The sequence below is a fragment of the Sylvia atricapilla genome, chromosome 1, assembly GCF_009819655.1.
Source record: "Sylvia atricapilla isolate bSylAtr1 chromosome 1, bSylAtr1.pri, whole genome shotgun sequence".
NCBI classification, from domain to species: domain Eukaryota; kingdom Metazoa; phylum Chordata; class Aves; order Passeriformes; family Sylviidae; genus Sylvia; species Sylvia atricapilla.
Window position 1 is genome coordinate 145,353,900 of NC_089140.1, and position 15,328 is coordinate 145,369,227.

Here is a 15,328-nt window from a genome sequence, read left to right on the forward strand (position 1 = left end):
ATCAATCCAGCTCCCTGGTGAAACCTCAAGCCAGGGCAAGGGCAAGGACCTGAGTTTGCCATCTTCCCTTCTCAAGGCTCCAGGAAAGTCCAGACAACAAACGTGAGGACCAGAAGGAAAAGTGTCTGAAAGCTGCAAGAAAAACCACAAGCAATGGGAAATCAAAGTCATGGCCAGGGGGCAGGTGAAAAGATTCAGCACCTGGAGTACTTGATACTCATTGCCAAAAGGAGGACCTCATCATAAAACATTGATATCATTTATACAACAATTAAAGATGGCAGAGTTCTGTGGCATTTATTTTTCAGCACTAAATGCAACAGCCAGTAGAGTGAGAAGTGATAAATTCCATACAGGCTCATCCCCACAGGACCTGACATCGCTTTCAAAACCCAAATGTCCCCACTGCCATAGTGGGAGTCTGTTGGAGAGGCACCCTCAGGGTGCCAGAGAAGGCCTGAAAGCCCAGAATTCAATAAGGGTTGTGCTCACTGCAAGACACCAAGCTGCAGGCTGCTATATGTTCAAAGAAAGGCACAGGGGACTATTTCTCTGGAAGAGGGGGAAACCAAGTGCAGTGTGATTTCACTGGGGTTGTTGCAGCAGAACCTGCACTTTAGCACCTCAGCTGCACAGCCATGAGTAAATCAAACAACTGAAGTCTTGTTTCAAGAGAACATAAAAGGGGCTTTTGTTAGGCAAAATAATGGGATGCATCTTTTTCTCTTCTGTGCTTTATGAACAAGGCGTCCTCTCGTTTTCATGCTGCTTGGATCAGGCTTCAAGGGGTAGCTGGACCACCCTGCTCAAGGACACACTTGAGGCTGTTCCTTCCCAGTGACCCACAGCCACCCATGAGCTTTCTGGATCTGTTTTACACAATCAGCTTACAGCCTACAAAATCTACACAATAGAGAATGCTTTCATACGCATGGAATTAATAATTTCCCATTTAATCCTGCTAATTATTTACATATCTTATGGCAGGGAGAGCCTTGGGGGAATTACACACTTCACACACACTTCAATTAGTTTGATTATCCACCTTGATGAATGGCCAAAAGATCTAAAGCAGAAGCAGAGGGGTTACAAAGCCTGGTCTTTGGAAGAGAAGGGAGAAAATGACAGTATTGACATTTGCAAATTCTTGATCTACCACCTAACTCTGTCAAGGACTTCTCTAGCTTGGAGGAAGAATGTGCAATCCAAGTCCGCTGAGCTAAACAGCAGCACAAACACCCACTTCCTTCCAACTCTGCCTTGTCAGCTGAGACAGCAAATGCTTTGGGCAGAAAACATCTCTTTCCATGCACTTGGCATCCCTGGAAGACTGACACCACCACCATCACCCAAAATCGGGGCTGTATCCACACCCCCCACTTACCAGCCACCACCTGTAGCTGTCCTCTGGGATGAAGGCATTCTGTGAGGTCAGGAAAGGTTGCATAGTTGAGTTAAATCTCTGATCAAACCAGAGGGAACGCCCCGGCTCCGAAATGCACGTGTGACAGCTGCAAGGTCTCCTGGGGTGGTGCTTGAAGAGCTTTTGGACATGCTCTGAGAACTGTACAACCAGCTGTCTGGGGTCCCAGGTGGTGGTGGTCACCTGGTGGGTGTAGTTCAGCAGAAACGACGTCGCCGTGATGAGCAAGAAGACGAAGGTGAACATCTTCACATTCTTCCTCCTGACAACCATCTTTGCCCTCGGGTTCTGCCCTGCCTCTGGCTGAGAACAATGCAGGGCCAAGGCAAAAGGGAAAGGCTGCAGCAGCTGCCTGCCGGTCACCAGCCCAGGCTTAGGCTGGGAAGATTGACTCCACTACTTCCAGCCATAAGGGAGAAGCTTCATCTTCCCCAAATGGGCTTAAAAAAGGGCAAGTTGGGTACTTCCTTTCACCTTCTCACAGTGCTTCAAAGTTCCTTCCACCTCTCTGTGTCCTGTTGTTAACCTCCCTTGTCTTTCCGTGTACAGAAATTAAAACTCAGGTTTTGTGTGTGAGAACAAGCCATACATTACAACAAGCAGATTGTAGAAAGAGTTGTATTCTTTTTCTTGGAATTTAGTTCTTGAAGGATCGGATTTTCTGGGGTTGTACATTCCATCAAAGAGACATGATCTGATGTCCATTTAAGCCATGGAGAGAAGTTTGCAACCTAGAGACACACAGACAAAAAAGAATTGTCAGTTTTGGGTTTTTTTTTTCATTCCTCCCAAATTAATTTCTCTGCTTTTCCCTCCCCATCCCAGAACTTCTGATCAGGTAAGAGCCCTCAAAACAGCAGCCCTGGCTTCGAGCTCTGCTCTTGTATTTGCACACTGAGGATGAAATTCTGGAAAGGGCAGAGCATAGACCTGTCGACATTGAATCTCTTTGTATTGAATCAGCCTCTGCTCTGGCCCTATTTGAATGACGGCTTGTAGCTATTTGAATGACAATGACTCACCTCCCTCCTTCATGCTGACCTTGATAGCCACAAGGTACCAAGAAGCAAAGTATTCATAACTCAGAGCAGCTGAACAGCAAGTTCCCGACAAAGGAGGGAGGAGCAGGATAGGGAGGAAGATGAATCAGTGTTTTTCTCTTTCTTTCCCCAGCCAGCTTAATTTCTTAAGATTGGGGTTGGATTTGTGATTAGAAAAAGCCAAGCAAAAACAGCTCATATGTCCTGGGACAAACAGGGGAAATCAAAGTACAAGTGGCCTTTGTTTTACATGGAAAATTCCTCTTTTCTCTGTCAAGGAAAGGTAAGTGATAGCAGCTTGACCCCAATCCAGGCAGAGAGGCACAGAGGTGCTTTGGAGGTACAGAGGGACCCAGAGCTGCTCTCCCTTCCCCTCCCTCTTGTTTCCTGCCTGGCAGCAGTGATTTAAACAAGTTTTTAAAAGTCATAAAATGAATCCATTCAACCCACAGTGTTTTGTGGGAATGCTGTTGTGGGATAGGCATTGTTTTGTGGGAAGAAAAACACGTTGTTTATAAAACTTCAGAAGTTTACAAAAAGTCCCTAAGTGCCATTGCTTAAATAACACTCTTTGTTTTGTTGTGCTTTTTAAAGGTAGGAAAAAAACATCAGAAAAGCAACCATGTCAGAATAGGTGCAATTTATGAACAAATGAAAACTCAGTGAGAGAAGTCTCACTGACTGCTCAGCTGCAGGCTTCAGACCAGCAAAGAGCCAGCAAAATTGCTGCTACCATGAAATCTCACCATTTTAACCCATTCTGTGCATGGCACTGATGCAGGACCCCCCTCACTGCATCACCCGAAGGAGCTGTTTATCCAGACCGGAGGGAAGTGCAGCTGCAGCCTCCCAGCTTTCCTGCTGGCTCCTCTCCTGGGAACCTGCAAGGAGCTGCCCCAGGCCAAACCGCTTCTCCAAGGGGTTTGACACAGCACCTTGGAAACAGCTTGGATTTTAGAGGTGGTATGTAAATATTTACAGAGTCCCACACAGCTAATTCTGAAAACAGACCTCAGTTTTAAGCCTTTGCCTCAGATTTATCCTCCTCAGCACGTGATGGGCAGCATGTGCCCTTCAATTAGCTGCTCTTTGCCAAATGCTTCGAGATTTATTTTAAGTCTGGCCCCTCCACATGCATTTATAGGAGCTCAAGGGCTGACAAGTGGGTCAGGCTGGATAACAAAGGGCTTTATTAACCCCATCTGCTTGGGCTCCTTGCACCAGTAAATCAGGGAACCATCCTGCATTCACTTTAACGCTGCAGAAGGAAGTTTTTACATTAACCAGAAATCTTCTGAAGTACCCCTGGGTAAAATTCAGGAATCCCAGCCTTAAAGACATGATGGGGATGCTGCCACTGTGCCTTGGAGAGCCAGAAAAGGAGCTCAGGAGAAGAGCCCCAGTGCACAGCCCCATCCATGCCAGCGGCTCTCTGCGCTGCAGAACGGTCCCAAACACTTTTGCTTTCCTAGCCTGGATGTAGCTGTGAGTTTAAACAAAAACACAGCCTCTAACAGCCCTGAAAACATGCTGAATCCCAGAAGCAAATTGATTTTCCATTTATGGAGTGGATAATTCAAGAGCTGTAATGCTGGTGGGTCAACCCCCCGCTGGTGTCAGCGCTGGGCCAAGTCAGTATTTGTAAACACAGCTCCTACTCTTCTGTTGTATTTTTAAGAGGAGAAGGGAGAGGGATTATCCAGCCTTTCTTGGAAAAGCCTATAAAATGGAGTATTGTTGATAAAACTGTTCTGACCTCCAAAGCAAGCACCCATTTCACCAGATTTATTTATTTATTTACTGTAACTCAGCTAAGGTTATTTATAATTCGGAGAGGAAAAAACCCAAACCAGTGTCTACACAGTGGGCAACAATGTCTTCAAATTCCTAATTATTGTGTCTTTTTAGCATGTGATGGGAAGAGTTCCCAAGGCCTTTTTCCCTTGTGGATGTGAACACTGGATACTCTATTTTAATTATTACTACTTACAGTTTTCTCTGAATGTTCATGCTTCCTATAGATACTTATGATAGAAATATATACACACATGCATACACACACACATGCACATATGTATAAATTTATATATATGCTGACAGAAAGGCTCCAGGGACTATATATTTGAGTTATGGTCTGAGGAAAAGGGCGACTGAAATGAATGTAAAACCTTTTCCTGAGTTCAGTGTGTCCTAGAGCTTTCTTCCCTCTTTTTGCTTTCTTAAAACACCTGTAAAATCCAACTCAGACAACATTACTTTTGTTCTTCACAGCATCTTGCACCACATCTCAGACTATCCCTGTGTCTGTCTCCTTCCCTCTGCTCACACAAGATGCAAAAGTCTTTGCAAAAGTGTTTCCATAGGATCCACCAAGGCGCTGGGAAGTGGAAGGTCAGGGAGTGGTGTGGGAAACCACGCAGGGATGCCAACCCCAGCTGCTGGGAATGTTTCACTTCTGGATACTACTTGTGATAGTTAAATTAAGCCATTACAAGCAAGTAGCATGATAACAGCCACAATCCTTATCACCACCCCTGGCACAACCTCGGCATTAGCACATCTCTGAACAGGCTATTTTGGCCTCAGACCCAGAAACAATTTCTGGGGACTTAAGGTAGGGAGATATAGTGCCCAGCCCTCTCCCAGCTACAGTCCCCCGAGAGATAAGCAGAGCTTAATGCTGCATGCCTGCCGCTGTGCCTGTGTGCAGAGATCCCAGCTCAGCCCGTGCAAGCAGCAGGTTAAGCTACCTTAAGTGATTGGGTGCTTAAGGTCTTATTTCTGGTCTGGATTTTGCCTGCTACCTTCCCACTCCCTCCTCTTTCAACCGATGTCAAAGGCACCTTTGTGCACCCTGGGACAGCTTATTTATGCTGATAATACCCAGTGATCTGCAGTGCAGGGAAAATGCAAAGGGTCATGTCCCAGGAAGACCACAGAGGTGGGTTCAGAAGAAGACATAAGTTCCTCCAAACTCAGTCCTGAGTGTAGAGGTGGGTCCAGGGTGATCCAATGGCCCGAAGTGAGAGTCAGGCTTAATCCTCTGTCTACATTTTACACTGTAAAAGATACTAGGATCAGTCAATTGAGATTGTTGTCATTGTCTTCTCAAGCGTTAGAAAGTAGGAACAAAAAGCTTTTTTTTTTTTTTTTTCCTCATCCAAGGTAGATTTTATTTGCATTGTAAACTTACAGTCTGAAAAACGTCCCTGTCCCTTGCCAATCTGGTAATTAACAATGGCTTAACCACGTCAGTTCAGTGGACTAACATAAATTAATTCTTAACACCTTAAGGAAATATTTTTTTTTTACAAATCCACTTACAAAAGCAATGTATTCCCACTGCACTTGTCAGGTTCTCTGACAAAAGCTCATCTGCACACCCACAAAGGAGCACAGAAAGAAAAGGGCAACCTAAATAATGCCCTGCTGGAGCTGCTCCCCGGCCCATCCCAGGAGCCAGTAACTGCACCAGCCCAAAGGAGCCCAGGAGCACAAGGACAGGTGGGAACCAGACACAAAAAAGGGGCACCCTGCCTGCATTCCTCCCAGGCCAGCCCTGCACAGCCTCAGCCTCAGGCATGAAACTCACCCAGGTGAGTCAACTCTGCCTTTGGGGCTCAGATATGTTGCTGCCTTGGCCATGGGACAACTTATGGGGTGCAGGGGAAGTGCATTTGGGCATTACACAAGATCTGCGTGGTCAGCCACACAATATTAGGACAATGGATATTTTTTTTTATTTCTTTTAATGGATGGGTCTAAGACAAAATGCATGAAGAAAATAGTAATGAAAAAACATTGTGAAAAAAATCATCATACTACTACTACTCATCCCCCCACACTGTAAATGTCCCAGTACATTGGTGTTTGGCTCTTTTTTTGCTCTTTTTTGATGCCTACCTTCCTAGCAAAGAAGCGCTTTGTACCAGCACCATGTTGAGGAGATCCTTGCTAGCTCATGTTAGATACTGATGGTTCAGGATCCAGCGTTTCTGGTCTGTAACTCACATTAAAACCCTGGTGTGGAAAACACTCTCTAGTTTGAAGTTACCAGCATTTTTCAGGCACAGCATATCAGGCAGAAGAGCACAAAGGCAACAGGGAACAGCAGCATTCTGGCACAGAGACATTGCCACTGTTCCACACAGAGCTTGAACAGCTTAAAGGTCCCCAAATCCTTTAGACTCAAAACTCACATATCCACCTGCCCTGTTGGAATCTGGGAAAGGCCAGTGTGACCTGCTGCAGATCTCTCATGACTGAGGATGGCCATCACACAACCCTTGGACATCCCAGAGTATTTTACAGCTGAAAACTCTACACTTGAAGGAGTAAGTTCAAGATTTGCTGCACTTTTGACTTCAAGAGAATGTGCTGTGCTAGAAAGGCCTCAGCAGCAGAACTGCAAGTGCCCATTTTCAGAAGCACAGCTCAGATCCCTGCCCTGTAAAACCTACAGAGATTAAGTAGTTTCTCAGCTAAGCCACTGACAGCTATATTATTGTAAGTTTGGCAGCACCGACAGTGTGTCCCTAAGCATCCTTTCTGCCATTTGAAGACTTTTTTCCTGTCCACAATTCTTGTGAGTAACTACTCAAGCAACCCTTGGTCTCAAAGCCCTGACCTGGGAAGTTAAATTTTGCCTTACTGTACCCACAAGGGCCCAGAGCACCATGAAAGATCTCGTTCTAGGGCAACAAAAAGCATGTCCCTGGAAAAACACATAAATTCACACCCCAGGTCTGTGCTAGGCGTGGAGAGAAATAATGGAGGGAACTGTTTCCCTCCAAACCACAGTGTGTTTGCCCTACCCTGGCTCATCAACACCCACCTCCCCCTGATCAGAGCTGGCTGACATTTAGAAAGAAACACTTCATTGGTCTGACACCTCACCAGGGACCTCTGAGCCTCTGCTACATGAGACAGAATGTGAATTACAGGACAGCCTGGCAGACAGTCAGGGCTGAGCACAGGGAGTGAGTGTGAATCTCAACCAGATGATATTGGGAGCCCCTGTCAGACCTCTGGTCCATGTCCTTCAGCTCCAGCAGATCAGTCTCACCAAGCACTGAAGGCCTCCTGGAGACATGACAGGATGCTGCCTGTGCCCCAGCCCAGCCTCTGCCACTGTTTGATGCTCTGGCAGGCAAAGGTGAGCCCTGCCCTCACAGGGCACCAAAAGCCATCACATGACACAAATTTGGAAAACACAATCTGCCACATCCCATCATCCATCCATCCATCCATCCCTTAATTACATTATGGATTTCAAAGAATTCCTCATCCCTGAAGTGTTCAAGGCCAACCTGACTGGGGTCCTGAGCAGCCTGGACTAGTGGAAGGTATCCCTGCTCACAGCAGAGAGGGGGTTGGAACTAGATGATCTCTGAAGTCCCCCCCAACACAAACCATTCTGTGATTAATTAAAATCAGATTGTGTTTTGTGTCTCAGAGCTCACTAGCTCCTTTCTCCTGTCCATCATTACATCCTCACAGAGATAGCATGTGTGCTGCTGTCCTGTGTGCCCACAGACAGAAAGGCAGACCCAAGTCTCACCTGCCATTCAATCAATGAGAAAATGATCTGTAACTCTTCTGCCCTATCACTGACCACGGTAAGAGGCATAAATCTGTTTGACTGCCACTGTCAAATGGCATCACAGCATTGAAATCAGGCAAGATAGTTGGTATATTGCTCTCAGATTTATTAAAGTGTTCACTCCAAGCAACTCAAACTATTCATATCAACACTGCCTGGAAAACAAAACCATTCAGGAACATTTTAGCCATGAAAGGAAGTAGCTTCAGAAAAATTTGAATGCAGCAGCTCTTCCACATTTCCTGAATGTGAAGCCAGCTATTGGGCAGTGTTTCATCCATCACAGTGAATAGAGGAAAAACTGGAGATGGTTTATGGAGCGTAACCTGTGCAGCATTTTAGGTGCCAGTGATCTGAAAAAAAAATCATTACCAATTTGTGCCTTATCAGTGAGCAGTTTGGCAGCAGGCTGGGCTGGCCAGGTCAACAGAGAATCTCCCTGGTACTCTGACACAGCCTGTCCTGCCTACGTGCATAACAGGTCTGCACGGTCAGGGTAAACAAGCACCTTTTTGTGCAAGATGTGTATGGGATCAACAGGAGCTTGAGTGGGGAATTTTCATTCTGTGGCCTCAAAACAAGTATTTATCTTGGCAGACTTTATCAGGCTTGTTGCTGAGTGGTCTGGAAATGAAAACTCCCCTGCAGTGTTTGAAGAAAGGGCTGGAGGACCTGGCATGGAGAACATAACGAGTCTGCCCTTATCCTTGGGTGTGGAGAACTGCCATCCCTGCCACCTCCCACCATGGTGAAGATATTTCTTCCTCCACCACATCCTCCTCCCTTGCATTCCAAGAGTTCACTCTTGCAAAGGCTGAAGAAATCACAATGTTAATACCCAGGATTAATTGTGCTGTCTTCCATGGGCTACACTCTTTACTCATGACTTCAGGCCAAGTGGGAAATTTTGCTTTGAATGGGACTGCAAATGCCATGAAAGATTATCTGGATCCAAAATCTCCTTCATGAGGTTCAACAACAGCAACCCAAGGTGTCAATACAGGCAAGGGGATGAAAAGATTGAGAGCAGATCTGAGGAGAAGCACCTCTCCTATGAAGAACAGGCTGAAAGAGCTGGGTTTGTTCAGGCAGGAAAAGAGAAGCCTCTGGGGAAACCTCAGAGCACTTTCCCAGTGCTTAAGGGGGGCTTAAGAAAGATAGGGAGAGACTCTTTAGTAGAGCCTGTAGTGACAAAGCAAAATGATTTTAAACTAAAAGATGGTAGATTTATACTACAAGGTAGAATTTTTTACAGTGACAGTGGAGGAACACTGAAACAGGTTTCCCAGAAGGGTGATAGATGCCCATCCCTGAAAGTGATGGAGACAAGGCTGGATGGGACTCTGAACACAATGATCTAGTTGAAGATGTCCCTGCCCATGGCAGAGGGGTCCTGTTGGACTAAATCATGAGTAAGGGTCCTTTCCAACCCAAACTTCAATTCGATGATTCTGTGATTCTAAGATTTAAAAATGCTTATGATCCATTCTATTATCTCAACAAAATTTCCTCCTATTTGATAAATTTCATGTCCCCCGCCATCATCTCTTCACACAGCTCCTGACTTGCAGCCTTGAGAGAGAAGTGAAAATGGGTGTGGGGTGAAGGGAAAGGGTGGTAAGAGCCCAGCTCCCTCCACTTGTGGCACCAGCACTGCAAGGATGACATTCACCTGGGTATCAGTCATCATTCGGAAACACATGAATGTCCGGGACCGTGGAGATAAACTCAGCATCAATTTATTTCCACTGGGAACTATAATGTGAGTAAGTCACTGTTCATATAATGGCCTTTTGTTACTGCAGCCAGGCTTGGTACCATGCCAGGTTTAATGAAGAAAAGCACACTGGTAATGCACCATTGCTTGCCAGTGGGGGCTTGCTCTTAAGTTTTCCAGGTCATTATAGTGCCAAGGGAGCACTCAGCCTCATCTTCATACCAGGAAACAACCATGAGATAAACTGGGAGAGGCCAGGGAAAAGGCCTGAATGTGTTGATGAATTCAAACTTAGTGTGCAGCTCCACTGCTGACCTGTTTATGGTCCATTCCCCTGGCTCAATCCTCAGTTCAAATACTTCCAGGACAAAATAGGATCACTGGAATGACAGAACTGTCCAGCCAAGTTGTGAACAGTAGCTTTTACGGCCAAGAGGCTGGAGTCTGCCAGGTCAACCAGGGATGTGTTGAAAAACAACATCGGAAAAATAAGCTGCTGGTCAGAATGTCTTCCACATCCCCTGTCTTGCTAGAAAGTGATTTTGGAGGAGCCCTACCTCTTTGCACACACTCCATTAATCAGAAAATGGCACCTCTGTTTCCCTGGTGGTACTTCATTTTCTTTTATATATTCCAAATCCTTTTTCCCACAGACATTTTCAATGTTTTAAATAGCAAATACATTGTTACAAGTTCTTAAAAAATTCTCTTTTTCTTTCCTTATCCTGTAGTTTGCAGTGCTGGGCAGACAGACATAAGTTCAACCTGCTGGATGAGAGCTTTTCTGTGGTGGGCCAATATTCACTGTGGGTTGGGATGGGAGTTTTTTGGGTTGCATACCAAGAGTCCATAGCTGGGATAATGAAATGAGTAACTCTATAGTGAAAATTCTAAACTAAAATTCACTCGCTCACTAAGATTTATTCACTCTATCTCTGTGAACTGCTCAACTTCAAAGACTTTTTTAAAAACATTCAAGCAGACAACTGGACACATAAAAATTGCTGTTTGATTCCTGTTGACAAACTTTGATAGCAAAGTCCATGGTGGAGAGACTGCCCTTGTGCTTCCACATCCTTCCCATGCCATTACATGATTTGTAGGCTGTGATCAAAGCTCTGCTACCCTCTGCTTGGAAAAGAAGAGTTATCAAAGGGATTTCCAGGACACCTATGTGTGTTTGCACCTAGAAGAGTTTTTAAGTGGTTCATGATAGGACAAGTCTAGAATTTGAGCTGGTAAGGAGTTTTTCAAGCACAATTTATTTTTATTTCTGTCTTGTTTCAAACCAGTTTGTCAATATGAAATCTATTTTTCATCTTGATTTTCTCTAAGATTTTTTAAAAAAGAATAACCTATGACATTTTAAATGAAGAAATCTACTTTTCATTTTGCAAAAGCTTTTTCTAGAAAATGTGTAACTTTTGATAAATAAAGGATACCAAAACATTTCGAAATTCAAAATAAAACAAAAACACCACCACCCTCTAAATAAAAGCACTCCTTTTACTCCTTGTCAGAGAAAGGAAAAAAACCTGCCACTTCTTTTTAGTTTTAGCTTCATGTTAGGATGACTATGGATTGTTTTTAAAGTCTTGCTAATTCACCAAAGACAGTAAGAAAGCCATTCTCATGTAATTCAAGAACACAGTGACTAATTAACGATAGCAGCAGTAGTACAAACAGATGCAAAGTAAAACGACTGAAAAGGGAAAACCCTGTAGATGCATTCATTTTAATTTATGGGATTACAGGGGAGGATATAGGATCATTTCAGGTAGAATACTCTGAACTAAAGGTGTGGAGTGGGTTGCCAGGTGCCCATGCTGGACATGGGGGCAGCTTCTGACAGCCAACCCTGCAGCCCCAACCCCAGTCTCACTACCAAAACCTAGCCATGCAATTCCATTACAAAATGGAACCCAACCACAGGTGTTTGCTACACCACCTGCAAATATCCACCCAAAAATATTCACCAGCCTATTCCTTGGTTAAAGCTGTAGGGAAATGCATGTGGCTATAAACACAGTTGTTCCTGACTTCAAAGAATGTGTTGTGTGGAACATTAATTTCTGACATTAAGGAAGTGATTGAAGTGATTAATGCACTGCAGGGGATCTCATGGCATTACAATTCTGAATACTAAGAAAGATTAGATAGTGATGATGATAATATTGATTATATTGTCAATAATCCCAAAACTTTAGGAAAATCCAGGAAAAATGTTTCTGTGCCCATGTGAGCACCTCTGACTGTCTTTGCTGGGATTCTGCCCTGAAGCAATACCAAGCAGTTGCTGGCACTGTGGGGCTGTTAACTGGAGCTCAGCTGATGGGATCCTCGTTAAACCAACAGCGTTTCTCTCACAATCGATGGCTCCATCTGACACAGCACTGCATTAAACATTTATTCATCAGGCAGACTGAGTTCACTCTGGGGAAGATTTAATGACACCACAGGGATTTTCTCATTCATTAACCTGGGATTTACATTTAGTCTTTATGGTGCTACAAAGGTGTCAAACTACCCACAATTAAATTCAGAGGTGTTTTAGCATCTGTGCATAGTCTGGACTTGGCATCCACTGCAAACCCTGCAAGAACAAAATAATACTTCCAAGTTTTTCATCTACTGTGCACACTGTGATAATTCTGGCAGCCACAGAAAGTTTACGAGAAGTCTATAAATGATACAATAAACTATATTAGAGATATAAATAACACACTTGATAATTAATATACTATGTTACAAGCCAGAATCACAAAGCCATTAGGCAACCACTTTCATTGATTCATCATTTATGTCTCTAATACGTGTACTTGACCTATTTGGATCCAACTGCACTGAGTGCTTCTGCTACCAGCCCAGGCATCACCCAGCCTCCACCTGTGAGGTTCCCATTCCAGCTTTTGCCCTGCATCTACAACACAGGTGACAGTTAAGAAAGAAATGAATGATTTAGGCTGCCTTTTATCCAGAGGACTGCTAGATCTCAGGTTGTCTCTGATACCTGATGGATTCAAGCAGCTGCCCAGAGTAGGGCACATGAATATGGCCCTCCAGCACACCACTGGTGAGAAGCTTTGCTCTCAACTGTGTGGGAGCCTGGGTACAGAAAAAAAACAGGTTCCAGTGAAAAAGAAATATCGTCTACTTGTCTGGACTTTTTAAAGTGTTTCTAGAGAAACAAAGATTAGCATACATCAAAGCGGCACACAAAAAGCTTCCCATAATCCTGAATATGAAAATATGTCAAGAGCTGCATGCAAAATGGATTTGCATACATCAGAGCTGCACATACAGCACTCAGCTGGGCATCCTGAACTGCATTAAAAATGGTAATACTGAGGTTCTGGATGCTGATAATTGAATGCTGGAGAAACACACACAGACATGTACACAACTATGGCATCTTTTCCAGTTGTCTTATTTAGATGGCTAAAACATAAACAAGGAGTCTGCTAAGGTAGCCAGCAATCCTTGAATATTTAAGGGCTTCCTCATTCAAAGAGATATTCAAAGTATCACTTAGCCATGGAGAAATAATTAGCAGAGGAAGATTCAATTAATTTAGTACTTAAATTTTCAATTCTAAAATGGTATAATTGATTTTGTAAAAGGAGAAATTTTAACACAAGAAAGTGTTGACCAATTCAATATTGTTTTGGTCTTGCCCTCTGCAGTACTGCCAGCATGCTACTTAGAAACTAAGCTGTAGCAGGCCAGCTGTGGGAACATCAGCCTGAAAGTACCCTCATACCTACGACAAAGAGTGACAGAGGGGAGATCTCTGTCCTTTGGGCTCCAGATTATTGAATCAGAATGGAGAAGTCCCAGCTGCTGACTTTTCCCCAGTAATACTACCCAGCATCTTCCCAGTTAGTGACACATCAGAGAACCAAGAACTTCTTGTGCATCGACAAAAAAACAAACACCAGTCCTACACTGTTTGGTTTGGTGCTTGTCAGAAACCTCAGCTTCAGCCTCAGTGTCACTGTCCTGAAGTGACCATAACTGTGAGATCCCTTTGTCAGCACAAACCCCACAGGAGGGCAACGTCTAAAGCTAAATTCTGTCCTTGGGTTCAAGATCACACCTCTCATTCAAACACTGAGAACAGGATCCCACACTCACTGAAATACCCTTTCCCCACCAAAATCATCTCTCCATTTGCACTGGGACAGGGAGGCTTTTCTTTGGGATTTCAAGGCTTTGTGCATATAACTATTCCAGTAAATGTGGGACCCTGTTCTCACTCTGATGAAAAATTTCATGGTAACTTTTAAAATGGAGTTCATGAAAATGTCACAACTTGCTCTAGAAATAAAACTCCTGGCAAGTTTTAATGGGCACACTGTTAAAAACTAACAGTCCCCAGTGACCACAGGCAGCAGAGCCCTGGGGTTTTGGGATTTCTCTTAAATGAGCTACCAATTTGTGTCCAGAAGTTTTCTTTGAAAGTGGCAGCTACAAGATTTTTATTTCTGTTTTGCCTTTATTAAGGAAAGGAAAAAGAAACTTCTAATTAAAATCTCTCTAAGATTTGCAAGAAAATGTATACCAAGAAACTCTGGGAAATGCACTGTTCTGCTTGGCTTGGTTTTAAACAGGATAATATGAGTTTTTAATCTTTTTATACTATGCCTCTCTTGTTCAAAAATAAAAAGTGAATGCTGAAAAATAATGACTGCATCCAAAGCGAAGTCATTACAAACAGAACTCAGACATTCTCAGAACTGACCTATGACTTCTTATGGAGGAGATGCATCAGCTGAAGGTCACATTGTTTGTAATTTCCTCTAAAATGAAATGTGATTTCCCAGCCCTAGAAGTGTTGTCACACTCAGCTATACGGGATGATCCAGTACTTGGTAATTGCTGTTACTGGAGAATTTCCATCCTTAGGAAAAGAGAATGGATTCCAGGGGTTACTGTCCCTCAGTGGATTGCTGGATCTTTGTTTGAAAAATGAAGTTTCCAAGTTTCCAGTTCCCAGCATGACTGCTGCCAAGATGTTTCGAAACTTGCAGCTGATGGAAATTGTTCTCATTTTGCATGAAATTGTTCTCATTTTGCAGCCTCCTGTATTTCTTGCTTCTAAATTTCATTGCCCCTGCTCTGGTTTGTGTGCATGGCAGACTTGGTGCATCTCTCATTTCCTCTGTGAGGAAGCACGAGAGACGCACGGCAGTGAGGCTCACAGTGACAGCCCATGGCGTGGGTAGGCAAAGTGATCTCTCCTGAGCTTTACAAATATCTGCAGTCATTTCTGTTCTTGGAGCTACCAGCCAGAATGGCAGCCAAGGACAAGGTTGCTCACCCCTCAGAGCCCTCGGAGAGGTGCAGTTCCTGGCTGACACCCGAAACTGAGACGGTTTGGCTCCAATCCTGGACATTCGTTCATGGGCTCGTGGGAGGCTCAGCTGGGTGAGGTGCTGAGAGGTTTCCTCCCATGCAAAGGCAGTACCAGCCAGTCACACATAACTAGTAGATGACTTTTTAACTCCTTCCCCACAAACAACCACTACAGGAAGTTCTCTTGCCTC

The 15,328-nt window shown here is 44.1% G+C and overlaps 1 protein-coding gene across 13 annotated transcripts in view; it reads right to left on the reverse strand.

Annotated features, from left to right (window-relative positions):
- Positions 1-15,328, reverse strand: part of ST3GAL1 (ST3 beta-galactoside alpha-2,3-sialyltransferase 1) — a 77,938-nt gene that overhangs the window by 23,909 nt on the left and 38,701 nt on the right. For all 13 annotated transcript variants that reach the window (XM_066336426.1, XM_066336482.1, XM_066336472.1 and 10 more), the window contains one exon: positions 1,385-2,154. In XM_066336426.1, coding sequence (XP_066192523.1) covers positions 1,385-1,696 — 312 coding nt within the window. In that variant the 5' untranslated portion in view covers positions 1,697-2,154. The remainder of the gene's footprint in view (positions 1-1,384; positions 2,155-15,328) is intronic.